This window comes from Rhinoraja longicauda, chromosome 15 (assembly GCF_053455715.1).
Source record: "Rhinoraja longicauda isolate Sanriku21f chromosome 15, sRhiLon1.1, whole genome shotgun sequence".
NCBI lineage: Eukaryota > Metazoa > Chordata > Chondrichthyes > Rajiformes > Arhynchobatidae > Rhinoraja > Rhinoraja longicauda.
This window is the reverse complement of record NC_135967.1, coordinates 8,193,403-8,208,840: the sequence shown is the minus strand read 5'-3', so window position 1 is coordinate 8,208,840 and position 15,438 is coordinate 8,193,403. Positions and strand designations below refer to the sequence as shown.

Below are 15,438 nucleotides of genomic sequence, written 5' to 3'. Positions count from 1 at the left end.
AACGATCACACCCCGAATCGAGCTTTACAACCAAAACGTAAGCTGAGGGAAACTATTTGCTTTAATATTTTTAATAAATCCTGAACATGTCGTTGAAGCCAAAGGGGAAAATCAAAGGAAGCATATTCCGCAGTTGCCATGGAGATTTAAGCAAGCTACCTGAGCATCAAAGCTTCAGTTTCTATGCTCTCAGTGTAGAAAACAAAATCCATTCCCAGTTCTTTCAAGTTCGATACAGCTGCATCCAGAATAATCGAATGGATTCTTGTTTAATGGTGGTATTGTTCTTTCATCTTTTGAAGTTACGTAATTAATCGTGGGTTAATTACTAATAAAATGATTCTCCAGTTCCATTAAACCAATTCAGCATTTGGTGTCGCACTTATGCAACTTTTGGAAACATTTTCTATTAATCTGGAATTTTAAATAGAGTTTACTTGGACTGGACCACGTACTCAATGGACAATTGTCCTTTTGTTATGATGATGAAGCATGATGAAGTAGACAATAGAAATTCAGAAACATGTTTAATGGAGATATTCAATCGGTCTGAATTGTCTCGGCTCCATATTTCACACTCTCTTCTCAATCACCAGCACACAGATACCCTCTTCTGACTTGCATGGACTTGGTTCCTCCGTGCCCTTTCATTCAATGGGACCCTGGGCCTTTCGATCCATATCACTCACTGGGTCCCAAGCTCCTGTCCAATTCCCCTGGGCTCAGGGTGAGATTTTGCAGCTCAGTTCCACGCTCTCCTTAAGCTGACTAGTGTCCTGTTTCCCTTAGTTCACTGGGAAATGTATTAAAATACTGTTTAACTTTGAGAAAAAAAGTGGATTAAAAAGTGAAGATACAAGGAGCTGCAGATGCTGGTTACACAAAAAGACACAAAATTCTGGAGTACCTCAGCAGGTCAGGCAGCATCTCTGGAGAACAGGTGACATTTAGGGTTGGGACTGAAACGTCACCTCTCCATGTTTTGGGTCGGGACCTCTCTTTATCAATCTGAAGAAAGGGCCCGACCTAAAATATCACCTATCCATGTTCTCCAGAAATGCTGCCTGACCTGCTGAGTTACTCCAACACATGTGTCTTTTTTTATGGATTAAAAAATGTGTTGGGGTATTAATATTAAATAACATTTAAGACTCTAGGAAAATCTGTAAAACTACGATCACCAAAAATCCAGAGCATTCCTTCTTATGGGGTTTTCACTGTGGTTGTAATAACTGTGGAAGTTAACAGGTGTGCTGTTTATGTCAAGTGTGAATGTTCACAGTTGGTGTTGAGAAATATATAAGATATCGATGTTCATGATTATGTTCGGTTATAGAGTATGTGATATCTAGTGGAGAAGAAACGAATTGGGTTTATCTGCATCAAGTGTCCATATTAAGGTTCAATATGTTGTATCATAGTTGAGAGATTTAGAAAGTAAATTGATTTGTTAAATTTGTAGTTATTGATTGTGTAAACATGCATCTTTCAATAGAACATAGAACAGTACAGACAGGACCTGGCCCTTTGGCCCACATTGTTTATGCCAAACATGATGCTAAGTTAAACTGATATCATCTGCCTGTACATGATTGATATTCCTCTAATCCCTGCACTTCCATGTGCCTTTCTAAAAGCCTCCTCAACACCACTATCGTAGCTGCCTTCACCACCACCCCTGGCAATGCATTCCAGGCCCCCACCGCGCGCGCGCGCTCTGTGTAAAATAACGTCCCGCACATCGCCATTAAATGTTCTCCCTCCCACCTTATAACTATGCCCTCTAGTGTTGGGCAATTTCTCCTTGGGAACAATAATATTATTCGTATTATTTTATGTTTAAATAGCTTATTGAATGAGTCATTTAATACATGGAAATAATTGGACGAGGAAAAACTTTTTCAGTCAGAGAGTTGTGAATCTGTGGAATTCTCTGCCTCAGAAGGCAGTGGAGGCCAATTCTCTGAATGCATTCAAGAGAGAGATAGATAGAGCTCTTAAGGATAGCAGAGTCAGGGGGTATCGGGAGTAGGCAGGACCGGGGTACTGATTGAGAATGATCAGTCATGATCACATTGAATGGCGGTGCTGGCTCGAAGGGCCGAATGACCTACTCCTGCACCTATTGTCTATTGTCTATAATTATGGCCATGATTTTACAACTTTCTTTATAGAGGAAAACCGGCTGTTTGTTAGGTGCTCCGCACAATCTGCCTCGGCCCACGTGACCTCCCAGTTGCCAAACACTTTTACTCCCCCGCCCATTCCCACACTGACCTTTCTGTTCTGGTCCTCCTCCACTGCCAGAGTGAGGCCCAGCGCAAATTGGAGGAACAGCACCTCATATTCTGCTTTTCACCCAGAGAGTTGTGAATCTGTGGAATTCTGTTCCACAGAAAGGCAGTGGAGGCCAATTCACTGGATGTTTTCAAGAGAGAGTTAGATTTAGCTCTTAGGACTAAAGGAATCAAGGGATATGGGGGGAAAAGCAGGAACGGGGTATTGATTTTAGATGATCAGTCATGATCATATTGTATGGTGGTGCAGGCTCGGAGGGCCAAATGGCCTACTCCTGCACCTATTTTCTCTATGCTTGGGCAGCTTACAACCCAGTGGTATGAATATTGATCAGTCTAACTTGAGTTACTTGCTTTCCCTCTCTCCCCGTCCCTCCCCCACACTAGTTCTAGTTTTACTGTCCTCCTGATTAATATTACTGTTTGTTTGCCGCATTGTCATCATCCGCTCAGCCAACAATGAACCATTCTACATTGAGCATCGTCTGCTTTGATCTGTCTTTTTCACAACCTTACATGCTCTTTGTACCATTCCATATCTCTCGTTTCCCTCTCCCCTGACTCAGTCTGAAGAAGGGTCTCGACCCAAAATGTCACCCACTCCTCCTCTCCAGAGATGCTGCCTGTCCCACTGAGTTACTCCAGCATTTTGTGTCTATCTTTGTTTGTTAGGTTAAGTTGGGTTTATCTTTAAGAATTGTGTCTCCCATGTGGCATGACATCTAATACATGGATGTGTCGAACACGACAACTGGTTAAGTGTTGTTCCCGATCGATAAACAATGTGTGCCAAAGCTACCCCCACTGTAATATTCGACCTCCTATCATGCAGCAGAAAGACAAAACATGATTACAATCGATCCATTTAGAATGTATAGATAGATACATGACAAGGGAATAACGTTTAGTGCAAGGTAAAGCAAGCAAAGTCTGAACAAGGGTAGACTGAGGGTCATCAAAAGAGGTAGATAGTAGTTCAGCACAGCTCTCTGGTTGTGGCAGGATGATTCAGTTGCCTGATAACAGCTGGGAAGAAACTGTCCCTGAATCTGGAGGTGTGCGTTTTCACATTTCTCTACCTTTTGCCTGATGGGAGAGGGGCGAAGGGAGAGTGGCCGGGGTGTGACTCGTCCTTGCTTATAGACAATAGACAATAGGTGCAGGAGTAGGCCATTCAGCCCTTCGAGCCAGCACCACCATTCAATGTGATCATGACTGATCATTCACAGTCAGTACCCTGTTCCTGCCCTCTCCCCATACCCCCTGACTCCGCTATCATTAAGAGCTCTATCTAGCTCTCTCTTGAATGTATTCAGAGAATTGGCCTCCACTGCCCTCTGAGGCAGAGAATTCCACAGATTCACAACTCTCTGAGTGAAAAAGGTTTTCCTCATCTACGTTCTAAATGGCCTACCCCTTATTTTTAAACTGTGGCCCCTGGTTCTGGACTTCCCCAACATTGGGAACATGTTTTCTGCCGCTAGTGTGTCCAATCCCTTCATAATCTTATGTGTTTCAATAAGATTCCCTCTCATCCTTCTAAATTCCAGTGTATACAACCCTAGTCACTCCAGTCCTTCAACATAGGACAGTCCCGCCATTCCGGGATTTAACCTAGTGAACCTACGCTGCACTCCCTCAATAGCAAGAATGTCCTTCCTCAAATTTGGAGACTTAAACTGCACACAGTACTCCAGGTGTGGTCTCACTGGGGCCCTGTACAACTGCAGAAGGACCTTTTTGTTCCTGTACTCAACTCCTCTTGTCATGAAGGCCAACATGCCATTAGCTTTCTTCACTGCCTGCTGTACCTGCATGCACACTTTCAATGACTGATGAACAAGGACACCCAGATCTCTTTGCACTTCCCCATTTCCTAACTTGACACCATTCAGATAATAATCTGCCATCCTATTCTTACCACCAAAGTGGATAACCTCACATTTATCCACATTAAACTGCATCTGCCTTGCATCTGCCCACTCACCTAACCTGTCCAGGTCACCTTGCATCCTCATAGCATCCTCCTCCCAGTTTACACTGCCACCCAGCTTTGTGTCATCTGCAAATTTGCTAATGTTATTTTTAATCCCTTCATCTAAGTCATTAATGTATATTGTAAATAGCTGCGGTCCCAGCACCGAGCCTTGCGGTACCCCACTAGTCATTGCCTGCCATTCTGAAAGGGACCCGTTTATTCCTACTCTTTGTTTCCTGTCTGTCAACCAATTTTCTATCCATGTCAGTACCCTACCCCCAATACCATGTGCTCTAATTTTGCCCACTAATCTCCTATGTGGGATCTTGTCGAAGGCTTTCTGAAAGTCAAGGTACACTACATCCACTGGCTCTCCCGTGTCCATTTTCCTAGTTACATCCTCAAAAAATTCCAGAAGATTGGTCAAGCATGATTTCCCCTTCGTAAACCCATGCTGACTCGGAACGATCCTGTTACTGCTATCCAAATGTTCTGCAATTTCTTCTTTTATAATTGACTCCAGCATCTTCCCCACCACTGATGTCGGGCTATCTGGTCTATAATTTCCTGTTTTCTCTCTCCCTCCTTTCTTAAAAAGTGGGATAACATTAGCTACCCTCCAATCCACGGGAACTGATCGTGAATCTACAGAACATTGGAAAATGATCACCAATGCGTCCACAATTTCTAGAGCCACCTCCTTAAGTACCTTGGGATGCAGACCATCAGGCCCTGGGGATTTATCAGCCTTCTGTCCCATCAGTCTACCCAACACCATTTCCTGCCTAATGTGAATTTCCTTCAGTTCCTCCATCACCCTCAGACCTCTGTCCACTAGTACTGCTGGTCTTGCCGAGGCAGCGTGAGGTAGAAATTGAGCCAATAGAAGGGAGGTTGGTTTGTGTGATGGTCTGGGCTGCGTCCACAATTCGCTGCAATTTCTTGTGGTCTTGGATGGAGCTGTTCCCAAACCAAGCTGTGATGCATCCCGATAAAATGGTTTATACGATGCATCTGTAGAAGTTGGTGAGAGTTGTACGGGACATGCCAAACTTCCTAAGCCTTCTAAGGCTCCCTCCCATTTCACTCCTCTTCTCTCCTTGTCTGACACCCTTTTGTTTCCTTTTCATGTCTAGCCTTTGTGTATATACCCTTCTGCCAATCCAAACCTCCTCACCTGTATCCACCTATCACTTGCCATGCTGCAATCCCAGTTTAAGGATACAAGAAAATGCATATGCAGGTTTACAAAAAAAAAAGTGCTGGAGTAACTCAGCCACTGTGTTTTTTTTACAATTCCAGTTTTCTTCCCCAGACTACAATCAGTCTGAAGAAGGGTCCCAACCCCAAAACTTTGCCTGTCCATTCCCTCCACAGATGCTGGAGATGCTCTGAGTTACTCCAGCACTTTGTGTTTTGCTCAAGATTCCAGCACCTGCAGTTCCCTGTGTCTCTAGATTTATCGACCTACATGATACTTTTGTTCTGAAAGATAGTTCGAATTGATTATTTAAACTTGCTATAATTCCCCATTGCCTAATCTTGTCCGAACTCTCACTGGCTGCTGGTCAATGCCATTGGTTCCGATTCAACATTGTTAGACGTTGGGGACGTGTGGACTGGCGTCGCCCTGGTGACTCTTGTTACTCTGTGTAACTGGGATACGCCGGCCCGGGGAATAGAGCGCGAACCGCGGCAGCTACAACAAACTTGCAATCGGCCGGGCAGCTCCGTGAAGCGGTAATCCCACACATTCATCATATGCTCCCCAATTAACGTTAGCATTTATTAAAAAAATTAAATTGAATATATGCAACGTGTTGAAGTTTCAGGTTCAAAAATCTGTCGATATAACTGCAGGATCTGATTTATTATAGATCTTGACTAATAATAATAATAATAATAATAATAATAACAACAATAATAATAATAATTCTTATATATTTACTCTCTAATTTATTAAGATATAATTTATTATAGATCTTGACTAATAATAATAATAATAATAATAATAAATATTATTTATTTAATCTCTAATTTATTAAGATCTAATTTATTATAGATCTTGACTAATAATAATAATAAATAATAACAAAAACAATTACAATAATAATAATAATCGACTATTAATCTCATCACAGCGTAAATATTTTGTTTTCATTCGGATGCCAAATAATAGCAGCATGATGAGCATGTCCAACATTTTTAAAAATATACTTTAAAACTTTATATTGGGTTTAAAATGTAACTAAGAGGTGGGGTCTCCAGAGCATGACGATTTTTAGCAGCAGAAACAAAACAATCACGAACTCTCGTTTGGTTAAATGTAATCAAGTAAAGGATTTTCTTTTAGCAGGGCACCATGGACGAAGAATATTTCAAAGAAATGTTGAAAAGGCAGGCTAAAGCAATAATAATGCGGGTATTGGAGAATGCCAAGAGATACGTGGAAGAACTGATGATCAAAGAGGGTAAGGAAAAGGCTCTTGCATGTTCAAATCATTCAGCGGCTTCATTTCCACAGGTCCTTATCGTGTCTTGAGAGATCCGCACATTTACTGACCTCGATAAATGCTCACTTACGTTTTGAGGAGTAACAAGGAGTTTTGTCCACGTGAGTGCATGAATCTTTTGCAAAGGCCTTGGGAAGGTTCCACTTCGCAGTGTACGGGGTTTGCAAAGTGGAGCAATGCAGAGACAAGAATCCCCTGTCCCCTTTCTCTCCCCCCCCCCTTCTCCCTCCCCTTCCCCTTTGGCTGCTCCTTTTTCTCCCTCACCCACTCTCCCTTTTCCCACCCCACCCCCTTCTCCACGTCCCATTCTCTTCTCCCTCTTCCTCTCCCTTCTCCCTTCCCGACTCAACTTCTACCATCACCCCACACCCCTCCCCCTTTTCCCTCACCCCCACCCAACCCCCCCCCCCCTCCCCTTCGCACCCATATCCCTACCTAATAACCTGGTACCTAATAAAGGACTGCCTGGTAACATTCTGTGAAAGTGGCAGGTCTGGTAAATCAGGGGATTAATGCAGCATATTTCTATCATTGTTATATGGACTACCAACGCACAGCTACAATACTGTCACAATTCAGGTCACCACAATACAGGAAGTCTGCAGTAGCATTAGAGAGGTTGTCAGGGAAATTTAAAGGGGTATTTCCGAGGCTGTAGCGTTTCAGTGTTAAATGGAAAGCATTTCTTTACATGTTCACTGGATACAAGACCTGGCATACCAGGCATACCATGGCATACCAGGTCTTGTATGGATGGATTTTTATGATGCCGATTATATTTAAAATGCAACCTCCAAAGATAAAGCAGGGAAATAGACCCTTCGGCCACTGTGTCCATGCTGACCATCGATCACCTGCTCACACTAGTTCTATGTTATCCCACTTTCTCATCCACTCCCTACGCACTGGGGGGCGATTTACAGAGGGCCAATTAACCTACAAACCTGCACGTGTTTGGGATGTGGGAGGAGACTGGAGCAGTAGCTGAGGTCAGGATTGAACCTGGGTCTGTGGCGCTGTGAGACAGCAGCTCTGCCAGCTGTGCCACTGTGGCGCCCCCTATCCTGTTGTTGCAGAATAGTTCCCATGTTTGGCATAAACCTATTCCAATTGTATCTGTAAAACGGATCAATGTGATAAGCTTTGTATTTAAATGCAACCATTTTTATTTTAATAAATGAGCATTCTGTGGCACTCTTGTCTTCAGGCAATATTATACCATTTTTTAATCTTTTTTAACAGGGAAAGGCGAATATCATATCCCTAACATCAAGTGGGTTACAAGCAAGGAATTCACTGTTACCATTGGGGCAAGGCAAATAGAAGAATATGTATCTGTAAGTTTATTCTATGTAGAGTATGGATTTCAGGTTTCCTTTGTGTTGTGATTTTCTTTTGGCTTTCATCTTCCAATCACTTCTTATCAGTGGCCCCTTGTCCCCAAAATACTTTGACGGCATTGAGATTTCAATGACTTGCATTGCTTCGTCATTCTGTGGTCAGTCTCTCAAAAGTACGCCACTATCGTATCTGCCTCAACAGCACATTCCAGGCAATCGCCATCTTGGTGTAAAAAACACATCTCCTTTAAATTTTGCCCCTCTCACCGTAAAGCTACATCTCTAGTAATTGGTTTCTTTCCATTCCTGGGAAAAAGGTTCTTAGTCTCTACCCTATCTCTAGCTCTCATAATTTTATATACTTTTAGCAGGGCTCCCTGCAACCTCTGACGTTTCAGGGAAAACAATCTAAGTGCCCGGCCTCTCCCCGTAGCCTGTACCCCCTAATCCAGGCATCATTCTGGTAAAGCTTGCTTTTAAATACTGAGGGGTAGCAGTGGGCAGGTATTAATCTCTGCTCTACTGACTGAAGTCTAACATAATTAAAAACATAGAAAAATAGGTGCAGGAATAGGCCATTCGGCCCTTTGAGCCAGCACCGCCATTCAATATGATCATGGCTGATCATCCAAAAATCAGTACCCCGTTCCTGCTTTTTCCCCATATCCCTTGATTCCTTTAGCCCTAAGAGCTAAATCTAACTAATTGTATGTAAACTGAGATAACTTGCTGCACTTATCTCCCTATCTATTGAAGATAGTACTGTACAGGGAGAGAGCAGCCTGGAGGAGTGTGGACGAAATAGGTAGGAAGGAACTGCAGATGCTATCACACTGAAGATAGACACATAAAGCTGGAGTAACTCAGCGGGACAGGCAGCATCTCTTTAGAGAACGAATGGGTGACGTTTTAGGTTGAGACCCTTGTTCAGACTGAGAGTCAGGGGAGAGGGAGACATAGAGATATGGAAGGGTAAGGTGTGAACATGAGAGATCAAAGGGGATGAGGTCCAGGGAAAATGTAGGACGGATCATTGTTAGCTGAGGAGATCAAGATCAAGATCAAGATAGCTTTATTTGTCATCCAATATTGGACGAAATTCGGTCACCCACAGTCCAACAATAAAAGCATTAAATAGGCATTCAAATTACACAACCCCAAAACCCCCAAAACACAGTCCAACAATAAAAGCATTAAATAGGCATTAAAATTACACAACCCCAAAACCCCCAAAACACAGTCCAACAATAAAAGCATTAAATAGGCATTAAAATTAAATAGGTGACAACGAGGAGAACAATCAGTAAAGTTTAACCAAGAGGACAGTGAAACCAGTCGGAGAACTAGGGTGGGGGACATGTGGATTTGAGTGCAAGTGCTGCCTAACCCTGACTGATGCTGTGCTGAACACAATGTGCAAGTTAATAGAATAGGAGGCACAAGGAACTTCAAATGCTGGAAACTTGTGCAAAGACACAAAATGGGGTCAGGCGTCATCTGTGGAAGGAATGGGCTTCTTCCATTGCCAGAGTGAGACCACGTAAACTGAAGGAACAGCACCTCATATTCCACTTGGGTAGCTTACGACCTCACAGTATGAAAATTGAATTCTCCAATTTTAAGTAGCACCCCTCCTTCCCATTCCCTCTTTCCTGTGCATAGACTCTGACAAAAAAAATGTTATTTTTGCAATTTCAGTTTCTTTAGTGAATGATACAGAAACTCCTAGCTTTAGAATTAATTCAGGAATGGGGGCATAGGGTTTATTCTGTGCCAATGAAAGAATACATCGAGAATTCTGAGTGCCCCTCAGCCCGACTGGAAAGTGGTGCTCATTGGTGGATAACATGAGGCACATCGAGGCTTGAATGTAATGCTTGATGCTTTTGGAAACCAGTGGGTCTGAGATGGGGTGAGTTTGGAGGGGCAACATGCTTGCTAATCATAAGATCATAAGTGATAGGAGCAGAATGAGGCCATTTGGCCCATCAAGTTTACTCCGCCATTCAATCGTGGCTGATCTATCTCTCCCTCCTAACCCCATTCTCCTGCCTTCTCCCCATAACCTCTGACACCTAATCCTGACAATAAAATAATCTTAATGTAATTAACAATTTAGCAGACCTGGGAGTTTCAGGATTGCTGGCTTCACTGCCTGGATTACCTGAGCGAGGAAGAACTGGAATACCAAATCCATCACCATTATCGAGTTCGCTGGAGTATCCCAACACGAAGGAAGCCCATACCACGAGCAACAGCCTCCAGTTATTTTATTATTGAAATCTCTAAAGTGAAACCACCTGTGAGTACAAGCACCTGTGAGAACATCCATACCCTTGTTGAGATGAGTTTACAATTTGTTCTTCAGGGTTTGCGTTTAGCAACCTGGAATTGTTGTGGAAGGTTGTCTGTGGGATTGTGAGGGTGAACGAGCTTCAATTCTGTTTGCTGTTCGTTAAAGCAACGGACTCAGCAGAACTAGAGTTTGTCAGGAAGGGACAGGAGAAGACGTGTGCCCCCCCCCCCACCCCCCCCTCTCCCTCTATTGACCATTCATATCTTGGCAAGGCCAGCAGCATAATCAAGGACGAGTCGCACCCTGGCCACTCCCTCTTCTCTCCTCTCCCATCAGGCAAAAGGTACAGAAGTGTGAAATCTCACACCTCCAAATTCAGGGACAGTTTCTTCCCAGCTGTTATCAGGCAACTGAATCATCCTACCACAACCAGAGAGCAGTGCTGAACTACCATCTAACTCTTTGATGACTCTCCTTGATAAAGCCTTTGCTGGCACTAAACTTTATTCCCTTATCATTTATCTATACACTGTAAATGGATCGATTGTAATCGTGTATTGTCTTTCTGCTGACTGGTTACCACGCAACAAAAGCTTTTCACTGTACCTCGGTGCAAGTGACAATAAACTAAACTAAAACGGAAACTGGGAACATTGGGTGCTGTTGATCTGTGATAGATACAACACCAAGTACAAAGCTACTGCGGATCAACCAGACTTGGGAACAGTGTCTTGAGCCACAAAACCATCAGATGCACATTAAAGACCTGGGATCAGTGCATAAACCATTGAGGATTCAGTAGAGAGCTGGAATCAGTGCCAAATCTTTTGGGAACCCAGTACAAATAAGAGTCAGAGTCTCAACCTTTGTGCACATATATAGGTTCAGAGTCAAAATGCTTCGGAACCAGCGTAGACCTGGGATCAGTGCTTTAACTGTTAAAACGATTTGGGTTTTAATTCTTCCCAAGCACCTTTCCAATGAAGGTAATGTCAAACGTTGAAAGTCTATGTTTGCTGCCTGTGAGATGAAAATGCTGTGTCCCTAGATGACTATTCCCATGATGGGTAGGATGTCTTCATGTTTTCTGTCAGTGGACCACTGGATGCTATCTGTTGAACATGTTTAGGATTGGAGGGGGGGGAGAGGTGCGTGGTTACAATTCAGCTGTTCAGATATGAAAAATATTCCACGACCTTTCAATGCTTAACACTGCAGCTGGTAGAGCCGCAGCCTCAGTGCCAGAGACCAGGGTCCGACCCTGACCTTGGGTGCAGTCTGTGTGGAATTAGCACATTTCCCCTGTAACCACATGGGTTTCATCCGGGTGTTCCGGTTTCCTCCAACCTCAGAAAGGTTTGTAGGTTAATTGGCCTCGGTACCACTCCCCCAGTGTGTAGGGAGTGGAGGCAAAAGTGGGATAACATAGAAATAGTGTAAATAATATGGGATTGAATGTTGGCATGGACTTGGTGGGCCGAAGGGCCTGTTTCCATGCTGTATCTTTCAGTTTAAAAAGATCATAACACTCCAGTCAGTGCGTGATTATGTGGTAAGGCCTGCAAGTGGCAATACTCTGAATTACCTGAAAGTCTACACCACTGCATTAATTTGTGGTATAAATATTACCAAAGACCTGTAAGATTACACTCTAGTAGTAACAAGTCCACAAAAAAATGTGAACCAGTTGATAAATGGTCCTTGTGGATTAAAAATGGATACAACATCTGTCATTGCACTAACATAAATGTCTGAATGTTTTTAGGGTTTTCCAGTTGAAGTTTACTTCTTTTTTGAATCAAACCGACTTCTGCACAGGTAGATAATTTATTTACAATTTTTCATTAATTTCATTTCCAGAATGTGCTTGTTGGTGGTAAGCTCAGTATGTATCCTATGGTGGTGGGCTGAAGAATTTATACAAGTTGATAGTCCATTTGTGGGCTATTAGGTGAACACATGGGGATTGGATATAGTACCTGACGACAGAACAATTGCAGGTCAGATAGCTTGAAAACAGGTCCTTTGGCCCAACTCGTCCAATGCCAACCGAAACACCCCATCTAAGCTAGTCCTACGTCCACATTTGGCCCACATCCCTCCAAACCTTTCCCATCCATGTACCTGTCCAAGTGTCTATTAAAGGGTGTCATTGTACCTGCCTCAACTACCCCCTCTGGCAGCTCGTTCCATACACCCAATGACATTAGTCAGTCAGGTGCATTTTAATTACAATCAAACAATCTTCATACTGAAGTTTTTTTTAAAACTAGGTTTGTGTTCCCAAATTGCTGAGACACAATTGAATGCACATATGTCTGAATTCTAGGACTCGCAGTGCAGATCAGACAGAGGAACCCTTGTTTCAGGTGGTTCCTATGTTGCCGGGGACAGTGGTAAGTTAGCATCCACGGCTATGGGTCATGAAGCAATTTGTCCACTTTGAAGGGATGAGGTGAAGTTTAGAGCAGGTGAATGGTCTACAATCTTTGGGATCTGTCACTGTGAAGCTCCTGCCATAAGTCTATTTATTTCTTCTGTGAGTCACTTCTGAATGTTTTCAGGTCTATTTTTTTTACTGCTGAATATCAAATCAAAATACCAAACCCTTTTTAGCATCAGCAATAGTAAACCAACGCCATTTAAAATGACGGTGAATTAAACTGTAGATGGAAGATGGACACAGAGTGCTGGAGTAACTCAGCGGGTCAGGCAGCATCCCCAGAGAAAAGGAATGGGTGACGTTTCGCATGCTATGCATACAGATCAAATATATCATACACCAATACAATCTAGTCAAACTCAAGTACAATAGATAGAGCAAAGTGCAAGAGGCAGAGTGAAGAATCAGATGAGGGAATTTTTTTAATATTTTATGCACTGGCTAATGAAGGCAGGTATCCCATTTGCCTTCTTCACCGTGTTAAATACCTGCGCTGCCACCTTTAGGGATCTTTGGATTTGTACCCTGTTCCTCAATATAGACACAAAAAGCTGGAGTAACACTGGAGAGAAGGAATGGGTGACATTTCGGGTCGAGACCCTTCTTCAGACATCCCTGTTCCTCAATATTCTCTTGGAATGTAGCATTTGTGGTCTTTATGTGCTTCTAATCTGCTGTAAACTCAAAAATAACCAAAATGTCTTGGAATATTTGAAGTTAAAATCCAGTGGTAGTATTGTATACTTGAAACCATTTAAGCAACAATGGATGGACTGCAAGGGAGAAGATTCCTTTGATTATGGTTTAAAAAAATCAATCTCCATTAGTACAAAGGTTTCTTCATATCTGCTGATGCACGATATTAAAGGCAGATGAAATTGGTTCATTTTCCCCCCAGATATTTTGATTTGTTGGGTATTTCACCCAGTGATGATGCTGAAACAGCTAGATTTTAAAAGAAAATAACTAATCAGTGCATTATTATTTTTTTAAAGACCTGGCCAATCAAGATTCAAAGAGAAGTGGCTAAAAGACATCATCGAAAGCAAAATTTTATTGATGGAGGAAGTGAATTTTTAGGTTTAAGTGTATATATATTTGGAAGAAGCCAAACTATTCCTAATTGATTTATATTGTGTATCGATTGCAAACCCAGGGTTAGAAAATCTGGGCATCTCTGGTTTTGTAGTTAAGTAATAACCTGATAGTTTCTCTGATTGAGCCATCATGGACAAGTTTAAAAAAAATATACTGCATGATTTGCAAAATTAGTGTTGAATAAAAATTAAGTTTCCATATCTTTGTGTTTAAATAAACCAGTTTTATATGAATACACACTTCAGTACTTTTGCTTTGATCCACGATAGTCATAGAAGCACAGAAACAGGCCCCCTCGGCCCAACCAAGATGCCCCATCTATGCTAGTCCCACCTGCCTGCGTTTGGCCTTTATGCTTTTCTATCCACGTACCTTTCCAAATGTAAATGTTATAGTACTTGTGTCAACTGTCTCCTCTGGCAGCTTATTCCATATCCCACCTCCCTTTGTGTGAAAAAGGCACCCTTCAGGTCCCTATTAAATATTTCCCCTCTCACCTTAACCCTTTGTCCTCTGGTTCTTGATTCCATTACTCTGGGTGAAAGACTGTGCACTCATCCTATCTATGATGTGACTGATGAAACTAATATCCACAGGAACAAATTAATTTCTAAATGAGCTTTTACTCAGGAAGTACTTTTGCTTTGGTTCAATCAGGTAGCATTAAATAATTCAATTATATGTCCTAAGTTGTGAATACCAGCCATTTCTATACAGTCCTATAAAGAGATGGCAAAATTAATCTTTATCATCCTAAATTTACCTAGTTCTGAGCTGGCTTCCATTTAATCAAAGGCAAAGTTGAAGATTGTTTCCAAGTTGCCTGGGCCTCTGATCCAGTAGAATCAAGCATTTGAAAAGGACATTTTTCTTTGCCTGACTAATCAATTTGATTGGAATACAAATGAAAAGTAACTCATCACACAGTGAACTATATTTGGTAATTTTAATATCACAATTTTACATCAAATTAGCACTGAATAGTTTTATATAAAACTAGAAAGGTGAGAGGAAATTAAGTTATGCATTCGATATTAACATCCCATTTGACCAACTATAGTGAAAACAAGCTTATAACATCTAGATTATATTAAGATTTTAAACAAAGAACATTTTAAATGCCGAAAATTAAGATTTAAAAAAGTCTGAGAATGGCCAGCATTATAATTGCCCAGCTGAAAAACAAACTTTTATTTCAGATGATCGACCTCCTGTACATTTCCAGGTCTTGGAAAGAAGCTATTTAAAATAAAATCAGATCTCTATTTTTCCTCCTTGCCCTTGGTCTTCCTTTGCACCATCTCCCTGAAGCCGGACAGAATCTTGTTCTCCCTCTTCAGTCGTTCCTCTCTGTTAAACGAAGCCAGCGCTCTCTTCTCATCTGCACTGTAAATCTGGTTCTCCTTACGCAGACGCACAGCCTCCATGCGTCGGTGTCTGAACAAACACAAAACAGGACTCAAGTCAGAGGAT

General features: G+C 42.1%; 2 protein-coding genes across 4 annotated transcripts in view; one reads left to right on the top strand and one right to left on the bottom strand.

Moving 5' to 3' along the window:
• The first annotated feature begins 5,937 nt into the window (after nucleotides 1-5,937).
• On the top strand, nucleotides 5,938-14,198 carry akap14 (A-kinase anchoring protein 14). The gene is made up of 6 exons (XM_078411908.1): nucleotides 5,938-6,015; nucleotides 6,629-6,746; nucleotides 8,031-8,125; nucleotides 10,248-10,430; nucleotides 12,190-12,242; nucleotides 13,863-14,198. Exons 2-6 carry the CDS (start codon nucleotides 6,638-6,640, stop codon nucleotides 13,945-13,947), a joined length of 525 nt encoding a protein of 174 aa, XP_078268034.1. The 5' UTR covers nucleotides 5,938-6,015; nucleotides 6,629-6,637; the 3' UTR covers nucleotides 13,948-14,198.
• A 725-nt stretch (nucleotides 14,199-14,923) lies between these two features.
• The window catches only part of nkap (NFKB activating protein), a 29,059-nt gene continuing 28,544 nt past the window's right edge, over nucleotides 14,924-15,438 (bottom strand). For all 3 annotated transcript variants that reach the window (XM_078412159.1, XM_078412158.1, XM_078412157.1), the window contains exon 10: nucleotides 14,924-15,402. In XM_078412159.1, the coding sequence (XP_078268285.1) occupies nucleotides 15,228-15,402 (175 nt within the window). In that variant the 3' untranslated portion in view covers nucleotides 14,924-15,227. The remainder of the gene's footprint in view (nucleotides 15,403-15,438) is intronic.

What these genes read in the sequence shown, in the direction of transcription:
- akap14 (XM_078411908.1), top strand. Translation starts at nt 6,638, where the DNA reads ATGGACGAAGAATATTTCAAAGAAATGTTGAAAAGGCAGGCTAAAGCA. An exon ending in AGAACTGATGATCAAAGAGG is followed by an intron (nt 6,747 to 8,030) that starts GTAAGGAAAAGG and finishes CTTTTTTAACAG; the next exon opens with GGAAAGGCGAATATCATATC. An exon ending in TCTCTAAAGTGAAACCACCT is followed by an intron (nt 10,431 to 12,189) that starts GTGAGTACAAGC and finishes GAATGTTTTTAG; the next exon opens with GGTTTTCCAGTTGAAGTTTA.